This window comes from Equus quagga, chromosome 13, assembly GCF_021613505.1.
Source record: "Equus quagga isolate Etosha38 chromosome 13, UCLA_HA_Equagga_1.0, whole genome shotgun sequence".
Taxonomy (NCBI): domain Eukaryota; kingdom Metazoa; phylum Chordata; class Mammalia; order Perissodactyla; family Equidae; genus Equus; species Equus quagga.
In genome coordinates this window covers 34,251,152-34,278,887 of record NC_060279.1, presented here as the reverse complement: position 1 = coordinate 34,278,887, position 27,736 = coordinate 34,251,152, and the positions used below count along the sequence as shown (strand labels likewise).

General features: G+C 45.8%; 1 protein-coding gene across 3 annotated transcripts in view; it reads left to right on the top strand.

The window, feature by feature from the left end:
• The first annotated feature begins 5,934 nt into the window (after positions 1–5,934).
• Positions 5,935–27,736, top strand: part of CADM3 (cell adhesion molecule 3) — a 31,652-nt gene continuing 9,850 nt past the window's right edge. The window contains exons 1-5 of one of the 3 annotated variants that reach the window (XM_046683849.1): positions 5,935–6,150; positions 23,805–23,906; positions 25,987–26,127; positions 26,653–26,805; positions 27,479–27,616. In XM_046683849.1, coding sequence (XP_046539805.1) covers positions 6,069–6,150; positions 23,805–23,906; positions 25,987–26,127; positions 26,653–26,805; positions 27,479–27,616 — 616 coding nt within the window. In that variant the 5' untranslated portion in view covers positions 5,935–6,068. Of the gene's footprint in view, positions 6,151–23,408; positions 23,453–23,804; positions 23,907–25,986; positions 26,128–26,652; positions 26,806–27,478; positions 27,617–27,736 lie in introns of those variants that run through there. The other 2 variants (XM_046683852.1, XM_046683851.1) reach the window with 2 other exon arrangements.

Sequence of the window (27,736 nt, the reverse complement as noted above, 5' to 3'; positions counted from 1 at the left end):
TGTTTCTACGCTAAGCAGTGAGAATAATGAGATTCACAAAATATCATTCCTGCCCTCAAAGAGCTCACAGTTAGAGGAGAAAAACATGTAGACAAACCATCACAATACAGTGAAAGCTCTGTCACAGTGGAAGTATCTATTCAATATCATGGTAGCACCTAGCAAGGAGTGATTATCTCTGGGTAGAAGGCTTCACGGAGGTGGTGACACCTAATCAAAGTTTGGATGGATAAACACAAGCACAAGTTTCATCAAGCTTAATGAGATGGGCAATCTAGGTATAGCCAATAGTATGTGCAAAGACACTGAGGCATGAAACAACACAGCGTGTTTGGGAAATTACAAGCCATTTGATATTGCTGGAGCACGGAATGCAAGGGGAGGAATGTGGAGATATTTTGTTGGAGAGGTTACAGATACCCATGTAACTGAGTAAGTGTATTTCTGTTTGAAGATGATTATGTGTGCCTACTGTCTTTCCAAAATACATCAATCAGCTTGTTTGCAAAAGTGGCACATATATTTACTACATGATTTTATTTTTGCCTGAATTTATCACAAAAAATTTCTCAAGTCTCTGCTCATATTTGTTCTATTCCCCTAATACTCTCCTACCTTTTTCTCATCTCCCTCTGTACTCTAGTTATCTTGCTCCTTTTCCCTTTGTATGGTCTCCTCCCATATCGATCTGAGTCCATCTACTGTCTCATAGGTCACCCTCCTTTCTAGTAACAAGCAACTCCCCTTCTCTCCTTCAGAATCAAACTCAAACGACCTCTTCTCTAAGAAGCTTTTCTGGCTAAGTCTAATGGTTAAAAATTTAGACTTTGGGGTAAGACAAATCTGTCTTTGGAACCTGGGTCTCTCCTTCGCCATCTTTATGCCCTTGAGCCAGTCATTTGACTGCTCCAGGCCTTGCCATCTTCTGTAAAATAGGGATAACGAACACTGCACAGAGAGCTTGTGAATATGAAAAGACATAAGAAATGTAAAGAACTTAGTCTTGACTCTAGCACATCATTAGCCTTTAATAGTTATTGTTAATCATAAATTCAAATTGTCTAACAATTCTCATGCCTGCACCACACACATACACAGGGTGATTTCATTGGCAGATATTTACCTTGACTTTATCTGCCTTTCTGATGTGCTGTGGGAGGCAAGGCAGCTGTGCTGCAGAACTTCAGCGCAAATGAGGCCCCCAGGGGAGGCACAATATGGTGAGTCTGGGAAGGAGAAAGAGGCTTTTCCTTTCAGTTTGTTTATTTCTATAGTTTGATTATTTTAACTTTATAAATATATTACTTTAATGTTTTAAAGTGTCAATGGGGTTTCTGGGCAGGGAGATTTGAACTTTGTTGTTGGTTTGTTTGTTTAGTTTCTATTTTGCCCTACTATTTATTTTTAAAAAATGCCTAATAACATACTTTCAAGAAACTCAGTATGTTAGAAGTCATTCCGATAAGAATTAGTTAGGATTTAGGAAAAGGCTAATCAAAAGTATTTGTTGGCAGAAAGAGCAATCATCACAAGCTTCAAGGTCAAGCAGACCTTAAGTAGTGGATTTAGATCCACTGTTTACAAATTACATAATCTCATTAAGCCTTTGCTTCCTCATATTTGTAGGACAACTAATAATTCCAACCACATTAGGGTACTTTTAGGTACTTAAATGAGATATATATGTGAAGTACCCAGCGCAAAGTCTGGCATACAATGGGTTCTCAATAAATTGTACCTGTGATCATTTTTATTCATGCAGGTTGCTGTCCTAGTTGCTGGTTTATAACAGGTTAGAATTAAGATTGACAATTAAATTCTGGTTGGTATTAGGATTAGTAGTTAGAGTCTGTAATAGATTAGGGTTAGGATTAAAATTAGAATTCAATTAAGGTTGGAATTAAAATGCATGCAGAGGTTACTATTAACGATAGGGTTAATTAAAACTGGATAATAGAAGTAGAAAGAAGTATGAGGAGTACTGGTTTAGCTAGGTGGAAAATTAAAGAGGAAAACAACGTGGAAACCTGTGTAGAATTTACTGATAAAGAAAAAGCCATACAGAGAAGAAGGGTTAGATGGGCAAAGCAGAACTGAGCCAAGTCTCCTGAGTTTTTTCCCACAGGTATTGTCATGTCCCTTCCAGATGAATATGTAGGATTCATTCCACCCAGGCTGAGTTCGCTCCCTCTCCTCTCCCTCCCAAGAGGAATAGCGTGGGGCAAGGAATGCCCCAGGCCCACACAGCTGCGTCTAGCCCAGCACCAGTGCCAGCACCACATTCCACACCCCCAGCTACCCAGGCTGTTGCTGAGTGGACAGGGGCATCTAGGAGCCAAGACCCGCCTTCTTTCCCCTCCCCTTCTCTGCTCCCTGCAATTTTCACTGTAGCTACCAGTTCTTTAATCCCACAGACAACCTACTCCAGACTTCGTGCAAGTCTCTGGGAAACGCATATTGTATGTCAGAGCATTTCAGAGTGGAAAGTAACCATAGAGATCACAATCCAACATGGATACTTTTTTATTTTACCTATTTTCATGATGGGGATAATCCTTGTAGGTCAGTTTTTCTTTGCAAAATTCTATATCTAGTGAATAGGGTGCCTGTAAGATGTTGGGTGCACAGGTACGAAGGGCATTAGAATGATTATAGGCAAGGAGTTATTTGAGATGGAGACATCTGCATCTGTAGGAAGAACTACCCTTTCACTCTGAGTTACGCAGGAGTGAGGAATTCCTCAAAATGGACACTGCTCAAGAGACCTGGGAATGATTCTCCTTATTCCTCTGGCCCCAAGCGTGCTATCTGCCTCCCCTATCCAACAGCTCGTCCTTTTACTGTAAAGCTGTGTGAACACAGAAAGCCACTTAACTTCTCTGAGTTTCATTTTCCTCATTTGTTCAACAAGGGGTATTAATTAGGTCATCTTGAAGGTCCCTTATAACTCTAATACGCTTTTATTCTATAATTTTAAAAGCCAATGACTGCTTCCTATTCCCACGGCCTAAAGTGCTGCCAAACTGATGCTGATGATGCAGAAAAGAGAAAAGGAGCCAGTAGGAAAAGAGCATTCCAGAGTCTCATTTGCTAGCTCTTAATACTCTCTCCAAAACAGCTCTCCTCCTCTCCTGCCACCCTTGGTTCTTGTCCCACGCAGCTACAGTAGATGGTGGGGCCAGACCAGCAGAGTCACCAGGGAATTCAGAGAGGATAGGCAGAAGGGGATCACTGCAGAGCAGCAGATGGAAAAGAGGATTCTTTAGAGGAGCTCGGGACCTAATCCCACATCCTGCCGTCCCCGTCTCACCCATGCCCACTCCCACACCCCCCATCAGTCACTAACTGCTCCTCTCTTAAGCCCACTTAGATGATCTCCAAGGCTTCTTCTAGTTCCTAAGATAATACCCCTTATCCGTTAAGACTCTTAACTAGGATAGCCTGATCCTTCCCCTCTGATGCTCCATTCTTTGAAAACACACCCACTCCTTTTTCTCTGCATGACTAAACTCATGCCAGCCTGGTATCAACTCCATCAGAAACCCCAATCTTACCCTTATCTCCACTCCTCTCCCACTCCATGGTCCAGCCTCTCGCCTCTCTCACATCCAGGTCTTCATATCCCTCAACCACACTACTCCCTCCATCTTTGCCTCTCTGAGATTTCAAGATGTCAGAGAATGCCAAGGAGGCAGAATGGTTTGGAGTCGCTGAGATATGTCAAACAGGCAAGTCAGGCAACCCAAAGTGGTCAAAAACTGTCCTGCAAATAATTCTTAATAACTACCCAGACACTCACAAAATGTTCAAGAGGCAGGCAGAGCTCTTCTTCCAGAAACCATAGATAAATTCTAGAAACAGTGAGAGAAAAACAATGGGGCAGCCTTCTGACCATCCTGAAGGATCTTCCCAAAGAATATTCTCTCTTGGCTTCTCCATCAGTGACTAACGTTTATATAGAGCTCTGCTGATTACCAAGTACATTCCACATCCTCATCCTTCAGTTACTAGGTGACAGAGACATTGAGTCCATCACAGAAAGCTGAAAAAGCCTGTCTAAAAGGGGAAAAGACTACTCAAACATTAAAGATTAGCATAGTGAGGCACAGTCATGAGAGCAGAAAGGGGACTGGTCCCGGAGTTAGAAGACATGCACCCAAATCCCTCATCTAGGGACAAAATATGGTCTCACAGAATTGGAAGGCACTTTAAAAATCATATTGTTCCATGTGCTAGTCAACACTTATGCCTTCTACTACTAACTGTCAGTGTAACCTTGGGTAGACCTGGTGGTCTAGTGGTTAAGGTTCAATGATCTCTCCACCATGGCCTAGGTCCTTTTTCTGGTCATAGAACCCCACCACTTGTCTGTTGGTTGTCATCATACTGTGGTGGCTGCATGTTGCTATGATGCTAAAAGATATGCCACTGGTATTTCAAATATCAGCAGGGTCAGCCATGGTGGACAGGTTTCAGCAGAGCTTCCAGATTAAGACAGACTGGGAAGAAGGACCTGGCCACCGACTTCTGAAAAAAATTGGCCATGAAAACCCTATGAATAGCAGTGAAGCACTGTTGGATAGAGCACCACACGGTGAGAGGACGGTGCAAAAAGACCAGGCGGGGTTCCGCTCTGCTGTACACAGGTCTGGTCGGTCATTAGGAGTCAGAATAGACTCGAGGGCACTAACAACAAACAAAAATAACTTTGGACAGGTCAGTTAACACCCTTTGGACCTCAACTGCACCTATATAATAAGTAGTGGACTACCACATCTTTTCTAAGAATCCTTATACATGTAAAATTCTTTGATTCAAAGATTCTAAAATTTAGAAATTTATTCCCAAAAGCTAAGTTTGAGCAAATTGGCTCAGAAGGATCCCTTTAAGAGATGTACCAAGACTCTTCCAGGGATACTCCATCACAAAGAACAGCAAACCCCAGGGACTTGGGACTCTTGAGCCAAGAGCAAGTACAGACACCCTGCCTCTCTCATCCATCTTCTATCTGGCCTCAGGAACAAGAACTGTATTAGTCACAGATTCACTGGTCCTTAAGATGACAGCTTCCTGAGGGTCTGGAGATCAGACCCTTCACCCAGGAATCCTACTCCCTAAAACTTGAGAAAGAAGGACAAGATCTTCTGAAAGATTAAGAAAGAAGAAAAATATTGGGGGGAAGGACTGAGAGTAAAGGTGGGGAATAGGAAGGATTAAGTGTTGCTCTGTAGGCTGCTTGGTTGGGCAAAAGTCTGAAGTGAAATCACTGATTCAGAGGGGGAAGAATTTCTTGGACAAGGGATTAAGGGAAATGTTGATCCCCCTGGCCTCGGGGTTTGCTAGGAGACGCTTTTCAAGGGAAATTGCCTGGGGTCACAAATTGTTGCTGGACAGATAACTAGGGGCTCTTGGGTCAGAGGAACATGTTAGCGTTTAGGAAAATGGTCAGGGTTACTGGTTATCCCCGGGGAGACGGCCCTGGGCACACTGTTGATAGAAGGACTCCAGGGCTCACGGGGATCCCCAGTTGCCAAAGGAGGGAGGGCGGGGCTGGAGGATCTCCGGCTAGTGGGCACGCCCTTGCCCAGGCCTGCAGTGGCCGCTCTCGCCAGCTGGCCCAAGGCCCTGTCCGACTCCCCTCTCGCCACCCCAAGCCTAAAAGGGGTGCTTGCCGGGTCCCACTGCTGAGCCAGCTCCCTCCCTCTGCTCCACACCCGCGCCCGGCTGGCGGAGCTCCCGGGGGAGAAGGTGGAAGGCACCACGAAGGCGCGGAGGGGGTGTGGGAGGCGGGGGGAGTGGGGAATGCGGCAGCCTGGCCCCCCCGCGCCCAGCCCAGCCCCCCGTCACCCCCCCTCCACCTCCAACCGAATGGTTTGCTCCGAGCGCCCTATTTAATCCCGGCGACTGCAGCAGCGCCAGCTCCCTCCCGGTCCCCGCCTCGGCCCCGGGCTCCGAAGCGGCTCCGGGGCGCCTTTTCGGTCAGCGTCGTAGTCTACCCCCTCCCCAGCCCCAGCCTCTGGGGACCCAGGCTCGCCAGCGCCCAGCAAGGGAGCCGGCCGAGAAGCGCGATGGGGGCCCCTTCCGCCCTGCCCCTGCTCCTGCTTTTCGCCTGCTGCTGGGCGCCCGGCGGAGCCAACCTCTCCCAGGACGGTGAGTGAGGGAGGGGGCGGCGCCAGGGGAGGTGGGGAGTGACCGGGGCGGGGGTTCCGATGGGCAGTGCGGGCGGAGGGAGCCTGTTGGCTTTGTTTGGAACCAGGGTTAAAGTCGTCAGCCGCTGCTAATAACCCGGTGTCTGTCTCTGAGCATCCATGTCTCTGTGGATCGTGGGCATCCGTGTCTCTGTGGATCGTGGGCTGTGCCGGGTGTGCACCCTCCTTGTACACTGTCGAGTGTGTCTGCGTGTGCACCCGGGGTTTGGGTCTATTATAAGCAGCCCGGGGTCTGGATGTGTTGATGTCCGTGTGTGTGTCTGGGTGTGCGCGTCTGTGTTGGTGTCTGGTTCTGCGTTTCTGTGTCAGTATCTGTGTGTATGTCTGTGTCAGTGTGTGTTGGGGGCGGAGTGAGATTTGTCGCTGTTTCAGTCAGGGCGTGTGTCGGGTGTTTGTGTATGTATGTCTGGAGGGGTTGGGTAGCCAGTGCAATTCCCCAAACTGCTGTATGCAAACATTTCTGCTCCCCCGCCCGTCCCCCAACCCGCGGCGGGGCTCGGAGTGGGCAGGGAAGGGGGCCTGGGTGAGGCTGTGGAGGGGGGCGTGGGCAAAGAAGGGGGGCTTCTCCTTGGAGCAAAACAACAACACAGGGCAGAGGGGTCCCCAGGGTGGCAATAACCCTAGTGGAGGCAGAAGCTGGGAAAAGAAACCCAGACAGGAGCGAGGAGGTAGGGGGAGGCTGGGCAAAAGGAAGGATCAAGGTATTTGGGGAGGAGGATGCATAGAAAACCCAAAGCTTTCCTGGGCTAAATATTGTTTTTCCCAAATTTGGGGTAGGGTAGCTTGTCTGGCCCTCTTTGTCCCTGTCTGGAACTCAAATCTTCTTTGGTTTGTAATGGTAGAGAGATGAAGGGAGAGTGGGGGAAGAAAGGAGGCGGGGCCAGGAATGAGGGGACTTGGGGTAGAGCCCCTCCCGCCCTGGACCCGGCTATGTAGGTCAGCGCTGTAGGGGAACCTCAGCTTTCTTAAAGGCTGCTGACGGTTAATGGGGTGGTGGGGGGCAGTCTGTAGGGAGACCAGGAAGGGAGCCACAGCTCAGAGCCTCAGGTCCCCGGAGGAGGGAGGGCAGGCTATGAAGGGACTAAAGGAATGCATCCTCCCTCCGGTCTCCTCCGCCTGTCAGAGGAGGGCTGGGCTGGGGGAGGGGGGTGAGGAAACGGGACCTCTGCGGAGCAGAGGGATGTGGGGAGAGTGAGAGGGAGGGTGGTGGCTATGCCCGGCCAGATGCCAAGGAAAAACAGAAAGAACCGCAGGGGAGGAGAAAGGGGAGGCGGCTCCTGGGCGATGGACCCAGTGGCCAGCAGGGATGGGCACAGGGCGGGGCGGGGGTGGAGAGGGGAGGGGTTGAAACTGGGAAGATGATGTAGAGAATTTCATCTGAAGAAAATAGGCAAAGAGCAGGGTGCTGGAGGAATAATCACTCCATCTCACCTGACCTCCTCCCCCAGCCCTGTCTCCATCATGATAAAAGAGCCTCATCTGTATGGGGACACCGGATTCCCCTCCTCACAGCTGGCTGGCTGGCTCCTTCCACCCCTGTACCTATCAACACTCCCCAACGGGAGGTCCTGCTGGAGTCAGCACAGAGACAGCAGTTCCTCCTTTACCCTATGTGGAATCCCCCTTCCCCAGAGGACTGTACTCATGACCCTACTCACTGAGGAGGTGAGGAGAGTCCTGAGGGAGGGCAGGCTAAGTGCAAGGCAAGGAGAGTGCTGGATGTTCATGCCTCAGTGACAACTCTCTACTAGGCTTTGACTTTCAACTGCAGCCCCTGGCCTTCCCATCCTGCTAGCTGTGTTAAACAGAGACAAGTGTGACCCAAACTGTACCCGTTCAGCAATGGGAACTGATGGCACCAGGCTTGGACCTAAACAGAAAGAAGTCGTCCCAGAAAGCTGTGAGCTCTTCAAGTCTAGGATGTAAACACTGAAGAACAGAGTCAATCTATATATTAGCCAAGTCTTTCTTCACCAACTATACTATTCTTTCTTCATCCTCAACTTGGGGGCCCAGCCCCTACTCAGGCTTAAGGTTGAGAGGAAGAGAAATGCTCTATCCTTATCTATAAATATGTCTCAGAATAGTGGCTTGAGGAAAGGAGTGGAAGCCACTAACTTCTAAATGGAGAATTTCTAGGGGAGAGTTTGGGAAGTCGGCTATGAGGAGGGAGGTGTGTTCCCTAGGAAGAGTCAAATCAAGCATCTTTTTCCTTGTAGAGCATCATCTGTCCAGACAGTGAACACATGCCTGGGGTGCAACGTCTCAAGATGCACTGATGTAGTAGAAACACAAGCACATACGATCTTCTATTTAAATTAATTTTACCTCTTAGTTTCTGGATCAGAGCTGAAAGCAAGCTCTGATAGTGGGAGGTGGGTGCGTAGATTTAATGCTCATGGATGGTGATCCTGAAGGCCATTCTGACCAGGATCATGCAGAAGGTGTGTCTAGGGCCCCTGAGTTGGCCTGCGGCCCCTGGGCAGGGAACTAGGCAGTACATAGCTTACCTGGTAATGTTTGACCAAAACAAGGAGAGATGTGTGTGAAAGTTTAAGGACAAGATACCCTAAAAGACTGATGCTTGAGTGATCGAGGGTATGTGGTAGAGCAGCTATTTTCACTTAGAATAAGGAAAACAAATTTCATGTGCTGCTGAGGTACATAGCTCCCTGGAATACAGCATACATTTTTTAGGCTTCATAAAGCTGAACAGGGACTAAGAGGCTGGAAAAGGGCAAGCAAGGGATACCTGAACCTGGCTATTAGTGCTGTAAGCTAGCAGCTCAGGAATGGTTTAGACATTCAGAGTTTGCCATTTGCACCTTCCTTTTCACATTTCCCCAATAGTACTGGCAGAAGTTGGAAATTCCAGGTTTGGGGGATCAAAGCTCTGTGAACTTAATGTGTCCTGTGGTTATCTCTGTGATGAGCAGCTCGACATTCAACGCTGTGACCAGCCTTCCTTGGATTCTTCCTTTTCAAGTTATTTCCAGCACTCTGTGAGTTGATCTAGCATAGAAACTATAGATACTTTGCTTAAGATCAGGTTATAGCAATTTAACCTTGTACTGCACTGCCCCACACACAAATGTCTTTCCTTTTCCAGTGACCTTCTGCCCACTGCCGTCCATTCTGCAGCCCCCTGGCCAGGTGCCCAGTGTAGAGATCATGCCCAATGTGCCGGAGAAGTCCAGCAGGCATTCACTCTAGAGCTGCCCACAGATCCGCTTGGCAGACCTACTCCATCCAGTTTCTGTTCCTAGTTGCAGCTGTAACTGTTCTGTTCTGTTTCTGTTCCTGGTCTCTTCCTAGTTGCAGCTGTAACCTTTGGGAAGGATATACTTTCCTTTCAGAGATGTGCATTTTCTTGCACAGAAAAGTTGAGACCATCAGAAGACACTGGTATAGTATAGTTAATTCCATGCAGACCCAGTCTGTAGGGCTCAAGCTGTGGCATATTAACTGCCTATTCAGGAGTTACAGCAAAGATTTTATCCTAAGCTCTCTCTAGGGCTGGGGAAAACTGTTGGTTTTAGTGGTTTCCTCTAGGGCAGTGGTTTTCACACTTTCTTTTAAAAATGTGAAACTTCTTTATCAAATAAATAAAACAGATCAAAGGAGAAGTACTCTTGTTGAAACAGAGAAGACCTGTAGCCCTTTCATACTTCTTCTTGGCTTCCCCACACAACCCATAATCCTTAAGGCACAATCTAGCATTCTGCTACATGCAGTTTGACATCCTCTGCCCTAGACTGACAGTAAATGAGCCAGCTCACTACCCTTGGGCTCTGTCTCTCTCTCCTTCCTCTTCCGACTGAGGAAGAAAGGAGGTCCAAATCTCATTTCAAGAGTGCCTTGTTGGAGACATTCACTATTCACTTGGAGAGTGACTCATAATTCTGCAGCCATAAAATTCCACAGATGGCATCTTTTTGGTGTTCTGGTCACTTTGAAACAGCAGACTGGGTAGTTGTGCCATTGCTCTGTAAATCCTTAGATTTGATTTTGATATTCCTTGCTGTTACTACTTTCTTGCAGTCAAAATAATAATGCAGAATGGGATCAAAAGCTGCCTGTCCTTAAGTCACATGCTAGGAAAAAAATCTTCACAGTCATCACCAGAGAACTAAAGCCCCAGGGGCTATGACTATTCACAGTTCTTGTTGTTTCCTATTCCAGTAGAACTGTATACAGACTCAACAACCCCTTTGTTGTCATCTACTTCTTGGTAATGGAATTTCACCTAAGGCTGGTTCCAGATTCTCCATGAAAGCAAGCTGTGTACTGGACTAGCTCCTTACTGACTACTAAATGAAAATTCCAAGGTATTAGGAAATTTTGGTAATTATATCTTCTCCCTTCATTTTCCATGTTAAAATTTACTATTTCCTGTTTAACCATTGACTATAGGTCCATATACTGGAACATTTTGCTTCCTAGATGAGGTCATGTCCTAGAGGTTCATCCATAAACTCTAAGAGCAATCCCCATGGGAATTCTTATAAGAGATACAGAGAAACAAACCATCAGAAAAAGAGCCTGGTGAAGCAAGCCATCACAAAAAGATTCAGGTCTCTAAGATCTCAGTCACATTAAGAATAAACACTCCATGTAATTGGAAAATGGGGAAGAATAAGTCCCTGGGGCCAAAGACCTGCCTCTTCTAGGATCAGCAGCAATGATAATTCTTTATGAGGTCAAAACTAGCTGATGCTCAGGGTTCCTATAACCTGAGTAAAACTCAATCCAACACTGTTATAGTAGGGAGATCCATCCCTTCTAGCACAGGAAAGCCAAGCTCTCAAGAGTCTTGAATACATGAAGCTTTGAGATTTTTGCAAAATAGAGGTTCCGTAAAGCTACATATCCTTCACTGAAGCAATAAGTATTGAAAACAGAAGTATTTGTCCCTTTACCAAAATTTCCCTAAGACTAAAGACAGTGACCAAATGTTCCAACTAACACAGAGACCTTTGAGACCTGAGCACAATACCCTTTTTAAGAGGCATGATCCATTCCTCTTTTCCATGTATGATCAAGACTGAACTATTCACAGCAATTTGGGGTGCCTTAGAACACTCTGACTCTGTTGCATCTCACACCCTATCTGATAGTAATACATATTTTGGCTTCCTCATGCCCTAGTGTCTCTGTGGCACTGTTTCTCTCATTAGAAGATAATCATAATTTTATTCATAATTGGTTGCAGCAAATTAACCCCACCATCACCATCACCACCACTAATAACTTAAGTAATTGACATAATTACTGAGGCTCATGTTGACAAACTCACTTCGGTGGTGGTCCTCACTTTTTATAAACTCTTGAGTGTGTGTGTGACTGGTTCTAACAAAGTATTTCAGAAGGCCTTTTAGAGAACTAGTGATGGATGTAGCATGATCCTAACAGAAACCCTGATGTCTGTTCTTTCAGTTTGATTGCTTGAGAGCTGGCTGCCTTAACCCATGATCCTGGTTGCCCTGTTCTTTGTAGAACAAACTACCTGTGCTTTGAGCTCTCCATGGTGCTAGCCTCTGATGGTGACACTCCAGGCTCTTCTTGCTGCTCTCCATGGTCCTGCTCTCCCTCCAAGCTTCATAATCGCTTTACTCTCCACAGCAGAGACCTCAGAACACGGCTGGAATCTCCCTCCTCTCACCACAAACACACACATGATCTTGGTTATGATCCCTGACCTGCCTCACTAGGAAGAGAGGAATAAAACCTTGAGATATAGATCTGGTGAGTCCTCACAACTATCTAATCAACTGTAGGAAGAGGACAGAAAAAGCAAGTAATTCTGAAGTTGAAAAGAAGTGTTGTTTGAAATGCTTGGGAGACTAAGGCCTAGAGTGACCTCAAATGGCCTCAAAATAACTTTATGTTTTGCCATATGTGGATTTATAGATTTAAAACAGAGCTACAAATAATTATGTCCTAGATTGAGAAAGTATTGCTCATATACAATGACCTCATATACACATAAATGTGGAACGCAAATTGAGTCCTACTCAGTTTATAAGCATGCACCTCTTAACACCACCCTGAGCCTGATGCTTATCTTCCCTCTACCCTCAACCTTAGCAGTAACTGCAAGGACAATACATAGTGATGGGTTATAAGAACAGATAATGGAGGAATTCAATATATGAGAGGCATAGAAAACAAATATCAAAACCCTGACTCATGTGCTCCATCTTTAAAGCCATCTTGTACAGAACTAAATGACCTTACATACAACCATCCTATCCCAGAGTCCAAGTCATTAGCCAGATCTCAGGAGATGCATCTTTAAACTGGACTCTGCTACTCTTTTGGGGTATCTGCCAATAAAACGATGATGTCAAGTGCGGCAAGGAGCCGAGAATGCTCAGCCCCTGCCAGTCTGAGACTAGACAGCCTGTTCGTCTCATCATATCAAAACTACACAAGCTTCTCTTCCCCTAAATGGTGATTTCCCCATGTCAATTTCTGCACACTAGTTCATATAATAGTTAACGCTTATGAATGACCTATAGCAGAGTCTAGTTAAGGAGGCGGACTTCCAGAATGAATTTCCAAGACCCCTCTTCCATTTCCTCATTTGAAACAAGGAGAAACTTCATTCCTCAAGGACAGGTAATGAAAGTGATTTATTTCCATGAGCGAGCCTTCAGGAAGACAGAATTAGGGTTACAGTAACAGCTGGAGTATCTCCCATCTATCTATCTCCCTGAACCTCCTGTTCTCATGAAGAGCAGACATGTTTCAGAAAAGATTCTAATGCAGAGATTTCAACATTTTTTTCAATATGTGTATCATTCTTCCATGTGAGCTCCTACCTCTGGGATTCTTTAACCATGTCATCTCTCTCCATCGTTCTCCTAGAGGTCTCCAGGAGAATGATAAGAAAGCTAAATAATATAAAGAATTAAAGTGTTGTCTTCTCTACGGATTTATTTTTCCTTGCCCCAGCTAGACCTACACTAATTGTGTATTGATTGCTAATTATAAGTACCTTTGGCTCATTTACTTCCAGTTCAGGGTCAGGAAGGTCAGATACATCACCTTTCCCTAGGGAACAAAAGAAAAAGAAATGAAGGCTGATATCTCAGCCACTGATGTTCAAACTAACTATGACTTAGCTTTCCCTGTCCTTCATATAGTCCCAGATAGTGGCAAGGTAGAATGGAGAACTGGGACTTTCAATACCAGACTCCATTGAGAATATGCAGATCCTGGCTTCATTTGTTTAGTTTCCTTCTTCTATGCCCTGGCTCTTTGCTTGCAATTCTGATTCTAGAATTTCAGCCAAAGCCTCAGAGTAAAAAGCTCCAGAAGGTGAGCTGGTTTATTGAGTCTCTGACTTAAATATCTGACACTTCTTAGAAATCCAGCAAGACTCTAATAAATACATCGAAGACAAGTAACTTGAGACTTAGCATAGCCTAGGTCAGCCTTTGAAGAGCCCGGGGCCAAGTTCTTTCATTATTATAAAATAAGGGGCCAATTTTACCATCTGCTCCTAATCATTTGTCCCCTAGCAAATGCAAAAATGACAGTGGGACAATTGTACTCACTTATTCTTCCTAGTTCTTACTCTAGTTCTTAAGGATGAAATCTTTCCAAACACATATTATATGTTTCCTCCCTTAATCTCTATCCTATAATCTCAAACAAATATAAAAACCACCACCACTAAGCCTCTGGGCCTCACATATTCTCATTTATCCTCAACTGCTGCTTTATGCCAACTCTTTTCTGGTTTCCAAGCCCTGGAGTCCAGTGTCAGTGACAGATGGACTGAGCCTCAGCCCTGGGGAGGAGAGGATTCTGGTCCTCTCCTGGGGAGTATGAGCAGAAGAGAGAGCCTGAATTCTGCTTTGGGGAGAATCTCTGAGTTTAAGCCATATGGTTTTCTGGAAGTAAGGGGTTCTGATTAATAATGGCATTGTGAAAAGGGCTCTGTATCTGGGTCACAAGAAAAACGGAGTATTTATGTCAGAAAAAAAACCAGCCATATGAATAGTGAAAATTGTAGTATGTTGGGTGTGTGTGCGTGTGTGTGTTGAGGGATACATGCTGAAGCAGAGAAAGAGGGTAACCAGGTCGGAATATATATGCATCTTGGAAAACAAAAACAAGTGTACACCTGCATCAAAGGAGAGACACTCGATGGTTTAAGAGGGGAAGAAGACATCTTTGGGTCAGGACAGTATTATTTGCTGTTTTGGGAACTGTGAGGTCTGTAGACTTGGAAGAATGTGTGTGTTTCATAGAAGAGTTAAATTCCCAGAAAGGCACAAAGTAAGGCTAATTGAACAATGTGCCACTCTGAAAAATACATTTTTTTTAAAGATTGGCACCTGAGCTAACATCTGTTGCCAATCTTTTCCTTCCCCTTCTCCTTCTTCTCCCCAAAACCCCCTAGTACATAGTTGTATATTCTAGCTGTGAGTGCCTCTGGTTGTGCTATATGGGATGCCGCCTCAGCATGGCTTGATGAGCGATGCCATGTCCGCGCCCAGGATCTGAACCAGGGAAACCCTGGGCTGCCGAAGCGGAGCAAGCAAACTTAACCACTCAGCCACGGGGCCAGCCCCTGAAAAATACATTTTTTAAGCAAGAAAAGTGAAGGGAAGAGACTAGATCTCAGTTAGGATTGGGGAGAGGGGAACCTGGAGCGTTGCAGGTGTGTGGAGCTGAACACATTTCTCTTCATGTAGCGTTCCTAACCACTGCCCTGAGCCTGTCATCCACCCCCTGACTCGTGGCCACCTAGTGAAGGGAAGCAAACAAGTCAGTAAAATCAGAATCAGCCAAGACGAATGCTTTCTTGCCTCACATCCAACAAATTAAACTTTTTCACAGCATTGTTATACCACCACACCAAGCCATCAGCCTGAAATATCTGAAGTGCAGCATACAGAGCAAAGGAGAATAAGATAGAGCCTGTTCAGGAAGGGAATTCATCCCTGCACTCAAACAGGTATTGAGGCTCTGGAGGGTGGGAGCAAGGCTCTGGAACCTGGGCTCACACTTCTCATCCTTAGGGAATCTATACTCTCCTTCTCCCCAATGTCCCTGGGCTTTCTTGCCCATTCCTAGTCCCTAGTTTGCCATGTTAAACGTATTTTCCAATGAGCTAAACTGAATTCTGCATTCATTTACTCCACACTGACTCCGTTATGTTTCCTTTCCCAAGTACTTTCCTAAGATGGGGGATTTTTTCCCAGTTCTACTGCATACATGCAAAAGCAGCAAGATAAATGTAAGGAAAGAGTATAAAATTCCTACACTTGGTTCAAGGGACATCTAAGAGTTCAGACAAAGTCTGGCCTCCTGACTCTCTACTGCATTAGAATGCAGATCCCAGGCAGGTTGTACTTGTCTTGATTTCTGAGTACGTGAGCCTGGTGGGAAGGGAATGAGGAGATGGGGATAAATGGACACTCCTAAAATGTCTCAGGGCTGTCATCAACTGGAGTGATTTTGTGCCTGGCCTTAGGGGCTTACCTGAGAAACAACTGATAAGAGTCAGATCCCTGCGCAGAACCAGTTATCCCAGAAGCTCTTACTTAGCCATCCCCTTTGCTCTGTTTCATGTCCCCTCCCAGCCTCTTAGTACAGAAGCTTAGATGCTTGTCTAGAGCGCACAGCCCAGTCCTATAAGGAAGGAACTAATGCTAGGAAGGGGCTCTTTGGGAATCAGATCCCCTTCCTTTGTGTCTCCCAAATGCAGTTCTTGGTACAAGGCAGTATTGGCTACAGAGGGGCTTGTTTTTGTTGGGGGCCAGCCCAGGGCTCCCTCCCAGTGCTAATACACAGAGAACACTGACTCAATAGCAAATCAAAGCAACAGCTGTCCCCACCTCCTTCTCTGCCACCCACTTCCCAGTCTCTGCTCTTCGGAATCTTAACTAAGTCTCTGAGGGCTCCCCTCCTCCGTCAGCCTACCGCAAGCCCACTTCTGCCTCCAGATTTTTTCTCTCTCTAGCTCCAGAATAGGACATGCTCCTCTGCTTTTTTGTCTCTTCTAGTCTGTCTCCCACTTCACAAGCAGGTTAGCATTCTTCCAGCTCTCCACCATGCAGATGCTACCACGCACACACACACAGGGCCTCTCTTCATAACCATCCTTTTTAACTCCTAAGGGCATGGAAATGGCTTCTGCTCCCTGGCTTCCTCTTTTGTTAGAACTGGAATCTGCCAGTAAGGCCCTGAAGTTTGTGAAGATGCCATTCTTCGCATTGTCAGGGACCACCTCCTCATCTCACTGGAAGTCTTTAATGTGCCCAGCATGCAGTAGAGTTAATTCCCTTGAGGTGGAGGGTCCTGGGGTTCCTCACTATGATACCTAGGGAGATGGGGAGCAGGAAGGATCACACTAAATGGCAACTTAATCTCTGAATTAGGTAGTCCACAGGGCTGCTATCAAAAGACAATGAGTACAGGAGGCAGGGTTATAACTACAGCTCCCACTAGCTGCCTGTGTGACCATGTTCAAGTCCCCAAACCTCTCTGAGCCTTGGTTTTTATTCTTTAAACTGAGAGGTTTGCACTAGATGCTACTTAGGCTTCTTGTCAACTCTAAAAGTGTGTGCTTCTAAGAATCATAGAAGGGAAAATGTTTTTGGAAGAATGAGGTGTAACAGAAAGAGGAGGAGAATTACTGAACTTTGGTAACAGGAGTCAGAAAGGACATCAGTTCCATCATCTGTCTGGTAGAATCAAAAAGATCTGAGAAATAAACACTTCTGGCCATTAGAGGTCAGTAGAAAATGACTAGACATGCAAATTGATTGCAGGGTTTTGGGAAATATACAAAATATATTTATTCATAACATTAAAGTTTGATACATATTCTTTTTAGTATTTGGATATGGGAAAACATTTGGAATAACTGGTTTTGTTTTTTTCAGTGAAAAGAGAGTTAACACCAAGATAAGCTTTTTGTTTTAACCCCACCTTCACGCCCACCACAGGCAAAGTAGCCAACCACCTCCAAGATTCCCTCCTCCTCATTCAGCCTGGAAAAGCTTAGCCACATACCATTCCAAGCCCAGGAAACAAAAGCCTTTCAGTTTCAACAAGCTGCTTTGGATGGAACCAAAAGGTGTGTGCAACGTGCAATAATAAACCTGAGTGAGCCCAGATCAGTCCCTTCCAAACCTAAATCCTAATAGTGTAGGATCCATGGTTCTATAAATCTGGACTTCTTTGCCACACTTTACCAAGCTACAAGGCAAATCAGCATATGAGGCACGTCTTAAAGTCAAGGTTCTGCTCCCCACCCCTATTTACCATCTATTTTCATTTGTATCCTGATGCCTCCTGGGAGAGTAAAGCAAAGCTGGGAGAGTAGTGACATGGGGCCCAAGAGGCTGCTGGGAGCCAGAAGGAAGGTAGATAAACAAGACTCCAGGAGGAAAAACCAGACAGCAACAGAAATAACAGAGGGAGCAAACAAGGAGGAACAAGGTCTCAGTAGCCCAGCCAGAAAGAGGGTGGAGGGGGGCAGCGAGATGGAGAGATGGCCTAGGTCGAGGGGGTAGGCAGCTGAAGCAGGACTGAGCTCCGAAGGTCCACAGTGAATGTGAGCCGGAGCATACCTGAGCTAAGCAAGGAGATCCTGCTGCCTGTAAGGGGACAGAGACCTATCCCCGAGGAGCAGCAGAAAGAGACGAAGTACACCTGAAAAGACAGACAGTCCCAGAGAACAGAATGACTCCCACCTCTTAAGGCTTCAGCTTTTGTGTGGTTGCACTGCACTATCAGGATTATTAGGGAATTGGAAGCTTAGGGGAGGTCAAAGTTAGAGAGGGCTGGAGGGCAGGAAGTAAGAGAACATTTTGACACTCAGGCCCGAACGTCTTAGACTAGGAAATGATACAGTGACCTCAGTAGAAGTAGCATAATTCCTGGCAGCCAAAGAGCAACTGTAAGGAGTTTAGTATAAAGAGAGTCCTTTTTGATCAGGGTCTTGTGCTCTTAAGTTTCTCAGGTCAAAGTGACTCCCCAAAATCTTGGAGTTATCACCTAAATCAGGACTCAGATGGCATTGGTCCACTTTCCTCCAAATGCAGAATCAGACATTCACTGTTAAAGAAAAATGGGGCTCTGTGCATAGAAAAGCTCCAGGGGTTAAGTTCTGGTTCTGATTTTGTCATAGCCATTCTCTTCTGTGTGTGATCCCAATATACACAGAATTCACTGCATAGCCAGGGTCAGGGAAGAATTAGAGGGAGATCACTTGGCCAGGAGGCCTAGCAATGGGTGTGAGTAAACCATCCTAGAAGTGGGCCCTTCAGTATTCTAGGCCACAGCCCCCAGTGTTTTTCCCTTGGAGATAACGCTCCTCCACCCACCTGTTGTGGTAGTCGTGAGGAATAACAAGTAGGCTGGGATGAAGAGTATTTTTAACTCTGGCGTTAGAGAAATGCTGAATCATCACCATCATCACCATCACCATCATCATCAACTCCTACTCAGGGAGCTGGTTTTCTCTATAGTCTGGAAGTGGGGCTCTGGACCCAAGCACTGGCAAAGCCAGCAGCGGTCATGTGGGAGAGCTCTGTCCCTTTGTGCCACCATCTCAGATATGCACCGGTGACCCTGTTCACAGCCCTAAGGCCAATGCGTTGTAGATTCCCAAAACAGACAAGGCAGGGAAGATACATAAACCGAGCCATCAGGGCTTACAGACTTCCCTACCAGCGTCACTTAAATTGGACACAATACATTTTTATTCATTTGAGTCACTCATTTATTTATTCAATAAATATTTATTGAGCTCTTACTATGTGTGAGGTCCCGTGCTATGAGTGAAAAACTGAATCACAGGTGCCAGCATATGCTTTAAAGAGGACATTAGGAAGTCTCCAATTCCCACCTCTGCTGCTCTTAATATGAACAGTCAATCACAAGGAAATCAGGGGTGAAAGGGCCATTTTGTCCTTTAAAATGCTAGGAATCCTAAGGATACCGGAACCTGTGGGTAACTAAACCAAGAGTTAAGAAACCCCCAAGGCAATTGAGGGTAAACAAGAAGATAATCCTTTAGTTTTTAGCCTAGGTGCTAGAGTGCTACGGACACAAGAGGGGATTCCATTAGTTTTAACTGGACACCTCTGTTGCTTGGTTAACTGAAAAGTATCACACTGTAAGGCTCTTAGTGGTGCATGAAATAGCCCCCAAAGGTACAGATGAAGACATATTAAGAAATCCAATTAAAAACGTAATTCAGTGGGTACAAATCCCACCACCGCCACCACCAGCACCACCACAAGCACCCATTTCCAACTTGCTACACTGTTATTTTTTTTAATCATATTGCAGATGAGTGTTGTGAATCACGTTTAGGTGAGCCACCTCTGGCCAACAATGCAGCAAGAAACCTTTCCCCCGGTAACTCCTGCCCCACTGCCACACACACAAAAGACACACTTCTGCAGAAGGAGGCAGTGTAGTGAAGACATGCAGCAAGTCTGCGCTTTGTGGTCAGGGAGACCTAAATTTAAAGGCTGTCTCATCCCAACACCTATTGGATCATCATATGGGTGAGTTACTTAACTTCTCTGAGTCGTAGTTAACTCACCCTTAACATGTGCATAATAATACCTATTAAAAGGGTTGTTCTGGAATAATGAGTATAGAGCACCTAACTTCTTGACACACAAACGGTGATTGATAAATATCGATTCCCACCATCTTGTAGACTTCTACAGCATCAGCCTCTGGTTGGTCTACTCTCTTCCTTGGGCTATTTCTTCTTATCCTGTTTGGTTTGCTATTTCCTCTTCACTGGCAAATGCTAAGCCTAGTTCTCACAATAGAAGATGCTCAGCATCTTTTATTCATTTATTTAATAAATATTTATTAAGCACCTTCTATGTGTAATATGTTGTATTAGGGCCAGTATTGGATACAAAGATGAATCAGATCTCAGCCCTACCTGCAGAATCTTTATCATTTAGAAGGCAAGCTAAATTTGCAGTACAAAGTAGAGAGTGATGCATAATGTAAGAAAAGCAGATAAAGTGTTGTAACTCAAAGAAATGAGAAATTCTTTCCATCTGAGGCAATCAGGGAAGACTTCTTGAAGGAGGTGCCACAAAAAGTAGCCTTTACAGATGGATAGGGCTTATATGTGTTAAGATGGGTGAAGGCATATCGACAGAGTCATTGCAGGAAAAGGAATGTACGCAGGAAAGCAAAGGGTTTATAGAAAGAATTCCGAATAGCGTCATGCATCTGGGCTGTGGGGTGAGTGAAGTAAAGAAAAGACAAAGCTTAAAGGCTTATTAGCATCGGACTGTACAGGATGCTGAAGGCCAGGCTAACAAATCCAGATATTATCTGCAGACAATAGGAAGTCAGTGAAGGTTTCTAACAGAGAAAACAATATGACCCATATGGCTAGAGCTCTCTTCATGTGTTTTTCTATGTGAGCAGCCTGGGCTTCCCTTCACTAACAGTCCTGTGGTCCAAATGTCTGCATTTCCCTCCAAACCTGAGCAGAGTTTTCAAGATTTCCATCCACTTTAAAGTCCATGCTGCCCTTTCTGGGAACTTCTAAGTTTTATTTTCCAGTCTGAATCCACTGAGGGAATTTATGCTGATGTCATAAATGACTGGCACAATCTAAATCCAAAGAAGGCACAAGCCTTTCACAACCCAGGTTATAATTTCTGCTACTTATCCATGTTTCTGTGGATAGCATTATAATCACTCATCCACTCCCAGGGGAATAGTCATTCAGAACTTATCATTACAGGTGTACAATTTTATAAAAGCAGCAAGAAAACTTTCAGGCATATTAACAGACAGTTCTCAAGAGGGCACATGAGATCGTAAGTACTTTTCAGAATTAAAGGGAGAAATGTCACCCCCAGTGGAAAAACCCTAGCTACCTCTTCATCAGTTTCTTAAAACGCTACAAAGCAGAGTGTGTTCCCTGTAAACCGAGAGAGACAATATATCAGGTATATCCCAAATATGCCATTTATTGGAGATTATTTGTTTACTTATCAGCCCTGTGTCTGAACAATTCAGTTTGGTTTGAATGACTTACATCATCCTTTCACTTATTCATTCCATGCAGGAAAAAAAAAATGCCAGCAAAAGGCAGGAGGAAAGGAGGGATGAAAGGAATATAAGCCAAGAGAAAAGCAACTGAGGAGAATGCAGCAAAAAGCACAGATAAAAGAGGGAGCAGGAGAGTGAACACTGAATCCATGCTGTTGGACAGGATACATTCTCTGCCTGATCAAGAATAGACATAGCACAGTGCCAGTTGTGACTGAATGAATTGCCAGAGACAATTAAATGTACTGAGAGCCCACCATGGGCTAAGTGCTAAAGATACAAAGATGAATACGATAAAGCCCCTGTTCTTAACCAACTCAAAGTTTAGATGAGGAGACTGATAACTAAACAAAAAAAATTGCAACACAATGGGGTGAAATGCCATAAGAAAAAGGAGCTGTTGAAAAAACTTTGAGAGCGCCACCAGAGAGAGAAAGAGGATTCTGGAGAGGTGTGCTATTTGTGTGCCTTTACGTAAGACACTGAACCTCTAAACCTTGTCTCTAAGAAGCGATTCTATCTGGCTGCCTACCTCTCAAGCTTGTTTTGACTTTAATTAATTCATGGTTGAAAATCCATTCTGCAAACTGAAAGTTCTATGCCAAGGTATGACACGGCTATTTTCTCCATTCATTTGAGCAAAGGCCTCTATAGAGCTTACTTTGTGCACTGGGTACCAATACTGTGGGGCTGAGCACTGATCCCCGTTCTGGCTCCTCCCTGTCCCTCCACCCTCCCAAACTTTAGAACAACCAATTTGGCTTGCTATTGTGTGTTGAGGCACCCACAAACACACAACCTGGGAAATAATGTGAAACACTTACCAACTTCAAGTTGCCTCCATCCGTGATGTCCACAGAAGGCAGCAGGGTGAAGGCCTGGCACCCAGGGAGAGTCTCTGCTGGATTTGAGAGTCCTTGTCCTCTCCCTGGCCCCCTTTCCTTCTCCCATCTTCATCTTTCTTGCCTCTCTTCATCAACGCTTTCCTTGTCCCCTTTCCTGCACACTTCTCTCTACCTGTTACAGATTTTCTGTTTTCTCTGCTTTACTCCCTCTCCCATTTGGGCATTAGCGATCCTCCTGTTTGAGAACAGATTAATTTCTCAAATGTCCTGGAAGATGTCTATGAGGAAGAGGGGAGAGGAGGCGTCTCCATGGAGGCCAGTGCACCTCTGAAGCTTTCTCTTAGAGCCCTATCCCAGCGTCGCTGGGACTCTCTCCAACTCCCCCTTCTTTCCTCCCTTCTCCTCTTTCCTTCTGATTTGGCAATTCTCTCTCTCTCTCTCTCTCTCTCTGCCCCCTGCCCCCTCGTCGCGTTCTCCAGGAACCCTAACCCCATGTCCCACTTCTCTTTTTAGTCTCGCACCCCGGCCACACCGTACCCTCCCAACCTCCCCTACCCCGACTCTCGGTCCCAGCGCCCCCTTTTCATCCTTTCCTCTCCTGCCCGCGCACCCGCGCTGGCTCTTTGGCTAGCGCGCTGGGACGACTAACGAAGTTTGGCCGGGACTCCAGGGCCGGGAAGTGTAGGGGCTCCGAATTCTGCTCAGCAGCCGATGACCTCACTGAGTTTTGCGCGCTTGATTCGCTACTTCTGGGCTTACGGCGGGAGACCCTGAAAAGATTCGCGGGCCGGTTTCTTTGTCCCTCCGCCTCTGCAGGCTGAGTTGGCAAAATAGGCCTTTGACACTGTCCAGTACTTCACAAAAGGGTTTCGAGGCTACCTGCTCCGAAGAGTGGCGGTGACTCAAGTCTTGAGGGTTTGTTGTGCCAGAGGAGGGACAAGTGGGCAGCGGGACTGAGGGTGGAGAGGAAAACTTCAGAATTTAAGCCCCCAATAGAAGGCAACAATCTGGGAAGGCACGGGGCAACTTGCAACTCTAATGCGTCTGTATTTTCAACGCTAGGGGTCTTACCTTGAAACAAATAAAGCTTTGGATTTGGAATCGAGCATTTAGTTTCCAGTCCGTGTTCTTCTTTTTGTATGACTTTGGGCAAGTCACTTCATTCTGTTTCCACTCTGCAAAGTAGGAGTGATAATACCAGCATGCTTACCGGGTTTGTTAAAAGGATTGTGTGTGAACAACCTGTCATTGTTTTAGCAGATAATACGGTGTAGCAGAAAGAATCCTGGATAAGGAGTGAAAAGTCTGGTTATCTTTCATTTTTCTGTGGTGAGTGTCACCAAGTCACTTTAACCTTTGTGGGCTTCACTGCCCCCATCTGTGAAGTGGGAGAATTGGGCCAGATGATCTCTGAGATCTCTTTTGACTCTAACATGTGATTGACTGATAAAACTTAGCATCCTCCTTTAATTCACCCTTGCAGAGGAGGAGCTCGCTTCCTTTTTCAGGACTCTAGTTAGTCTCTCCCCTTTGTGAGAAACCCACCTTCTCTTAGGTATCCTGGTGAACTCACTTTCCATAGGAGCCTAACCTCTCCCCTGTCCCCAACAATGAAAGTATAGATCCCAGACTGAAGCACCATATATGCAGGGCTCATCCTTGATGGAGATTCTCTCCCCAGGCTACTGGCAGGAGCAGGATTTGGAGCTGGGAACTCTGGCTCCACTCGACGAGGCCATCAGCTCCACAGTCTGGAGCAGCCCTGACATGCTGGCCAGTCAAGGTGAGAATCCAGGCCTCTCATCTCAACGTCCTTCAGTTCCCTCAACCATCCTCACATCATCTCCCACTCATGTTGCCTCCACCCCATCTTCTCACTCCCCTCATTACCACGCACTCTTTCTCCTTTCCATCTGACATTGTAGTTCTTAGTTCCACACCACCAACTTCTCCGGCACCTACTTCTTCTTCCCTTGCTCCAATACAGAGACCTCTGTATCCCCTACACCTTTTTCCAAAAATAAAATGATTCCAGGAGGAGCGTATTCCTCAGAATAAAGAGGTTCTGGAAAGATACAACTGAGGTAGAATTCTTCAAAAGGAACCAGGGACAACGGAATTACCAGTCAAAAATTGGTATGTGGCTAGCGGTAAATGAAAGGTTTCCCAAATCTTTTGTTGAGATAATATAAGGAATATATCGCTTCCAAATTTACTCAGCTAGCTCAGACTCTGGCTCACTAATCTCAAAATCATAGTTTCAATTCTCAAGTTAGATGATTGCTTGAGGAGCATTCCAGTGAAAAGGACACTTCATTGAGAGTCAGAAGAATGGAGTTCTAGTCTAAACTAGAATCACTGGTTAGTAGAATGATCTTAAGCAATCACTTCACCTCCATTGCCTCATTGTCTACATCTGTAAAATGAGGGAATTGGATTCTATGATCCCTAAGATCCCCCTCGTTCTAATTTTTATGATTCTAAACATTAAAAGTAGCAGCCAGGCTTTGTGCTCCAATTCAGAGACAGCCATCCTGAAGCATTGGTGCTTGGTAGCAACTCCAACACATGCCACCTTCACTCCTCAGGGACTCTTCTCTGCTAGGATTGGTCATTGTGTGTTTCTTGGAAATGGAGCTCTGATGACCAAGAAATAAAGGAATAAGCAGACAGGGCAGGGATAAGTTCAGTACCGCAGGGAGCATGGCGATTGTTTTAAATTCCTCAATTAGGGAATGTATGAAATAAGTTTCTTGGTGTCCTATTCAGAGATGAAAAATGCTGGTTAAGTAATTTAGCACCATACAAGGAATTTTATGGAAGTTTCAGACTCAGAGCTGATAGGTGTTGTTTATTTTAGTTCTGTGGAAGTGACTGCTATTGGGTTGTAGAAAGTCAGTCTTGAAGATGAGGAAATCAATATTGGGAATCAGAATCCATGCTGTGGGGAACATGGAACAATGCTGGGTAGAGGAAGTAGGCGTGACACAGGCTGAGGGGTTCATAGCTAGGCCTAACTAGAAACTCTATTTAGTATTCCAATGGCTCATCCATATGATACCTTATTCGTCCTTTTTGTTTGTTTGTTTAACTTGACTAAGGAGAGAGAGATTAGAAAACATATTTCCATCACATCGAAGGGAAAACTTTAATCTTTTACTCTTTACCATAACATCAGGATGGTGATTTGGGTTTGGGTGTTGGGAGGTGATGGGTGGTGCTGATCCCAAAAGGAATATGTTAAGGGAGTTGATGACTGAAGGGAAGTTATTGTTGGAGGAATTGAAAAGTCTGTGTCAAAATGCTTCAGTTTTTATTTTTTATCTTTTTTATTTGTTTTTTTTTTTTTTTTTTTGCAGTTTTAACAGCTACCTCTTGTGTAAATGAATGTGCAACCCAAGGGCTGGCTTCACCTTTCCCTCACTTTTAGTTTCAGGATTATTAGTCACAATGGCTTCTCCTGTTCTTGCTCTTCTGTGCAGGTGGTGGCAGGAAGGCAAAACACAGAACGACAGATGCATATGTGTGTTTTCAAAGATGACTGGTAGAATGCCTCAGAAAAGATACATGTGGAGTGATCTGTGTAGATTTGGGGTGCCTTTATTCCTCTAAATGTTTGTGGCCCTGTCAGTCCATTCAGCAAAGATTCAGCAAGTGACTGTTTTTCTGTGTATTCAAAGCGAGAGGAAATAAGGTCTGTCTGCCTCCCCCGCCCCACCTCTACTCCTTCTCCCACGAGGCCTTAAGAGAACACAGAGACCTGGGCCTTGGATGGTCTGAATTAGATGAGGTGGACTTTGGCCCAGAAGTGGGTGGAGGAACAGGAGCTTCCTCAGGAAATTAACCCTATTCTACTCCTGCAGACAGTCAGCCCTGGACATCGGATGAGACAGTGGTGGCTGGTGGCACCGTGGTGCTCAAGTGCCAAGTGAAAGATCACGAGGACTCATCCCTGCAGTGGTCTAACCCTGCCCAGCAGACTCTCTACTTTGGGGAGAAGAGAGGTAGTGTCCCATGAGTTATCTCTGTCCTTGGGAACCATGGGCTCAGGAAGGGAACTGCAGAGTCCGAGGGGAAACGTCTCTGTAGTCCAGAGGCTGAGAAATGTGAAGGTATGCTATTTGAGGAAGCAACAAGCCATGGGCTCCTCAACTGGTTCAAGAGAAACTTCAGTATTATATGGCTTCAGGAAGCCCTGGGCCATGCATGGTCTTTTAGGGTCCTGGATTGATTCACCCCAAAGGAGCCCTAAGAGATAGCTGATGTCAGCATGTCAGCATTGCCCCATATATCTCACAAGGAAGCCCACAAGATCCAACCTACTTTTCTGAGTTTCTCCAAGGCTACTGTGCCCAATGGCTCAGGAAAGTGACTGAATAACCTAAAGACCACTCAAACCCAGGAGCAGTTTTCCCCCCACCCCAAACCACACTAGACCCCCTTCTCCCAAAGAAGCTGGCCTGGGATTGGGAGAAAAACATTAAAGGTGCCAGTAAAAGCCTTGCTTCCAAATCTCCCGATTTCCCCAGCCCTTCGAGATAATCGGATTCAGCTGGTTAGATCTACTCCCCATGAGCTCAGCATCAGCATCAGCAATGTGGCCCTGGCGGACGAGGGCGAGTACACCTGCTCCATCTTCACTATGCCCGTGAGAACTGCCAAGTCCCTCGTCACTGTGCTCGGTGAGGCTCCCAAACCCCAGTGTCTCTGCAGCATGCTTCCTCACAAACAAATCTCCCTAGGTGGGCCCCTGAAGCACCCTAGAGCCAGGCAAGTCTCCAATCATTTTGGAAAAGTTCAGCCTATGTTTCCTTTGTAATGGAATACAATGCAAAGACAACTGGGTTCTAATCCTTTCTCCTCTGCTTACTGTTTGCTCTGGGACAAATCTCTTACTCTCTTTGGCCTGAATTTCCTAAGCTGCAACAGAAGGATGATAATGTCTATTCCACCTACCTCCCAAGATAGTGAGATGGAAACATGAGAAGTGCATGCAATATATGATTATCATTTCCATGACGAGTACCACAGTTGCTTACATGCTCTTATCTTGATCCTGTATTTCAACTTCCCTCTTTGCTTCCCTGAGCCTCACACTATTTCTGTGGCCACCCAGCTGCACTGTGGGGTATCATATCTCAGGTATGGTATATCTCCCACAACCATACGTCCTCCCCCCAGGTCTTCCCTCTGGTCTTCAGGGAGGAGACGAATGAGAAAGATGATTTCTTTAGTCTTCTACCCATCATAAACCCAGGTATCCCGACCCCAGAGAGGCCGTCTCAGCAGGGAGAGCTGAGATGTGACCTCATGGTGCCTCTCCTTCCTATCCTGGCCATCCCCTTTCCACGGCAGGAGTCCCACAGAAGCCCACAATCAGTGGCTACAAGTCATCATTACGGGAAAAGGAGACAACCACCCTAAAATGTCAGTCTTCTGGTAGCAAGCCTGCAGCCCAGCTCACCTGGAGGAAAGGTGACCAAGAGCTCCATGGTAAGTTCCTCCTACCTTGGGGTTAAGGGAGGAGGTGGTACTGGGTCAGGAGGAGAGAGGCTGAGAGAGGGGTACATGTCTATACATCTTTGTTTGTGCACATAAGGTGTGGTGTAGAAG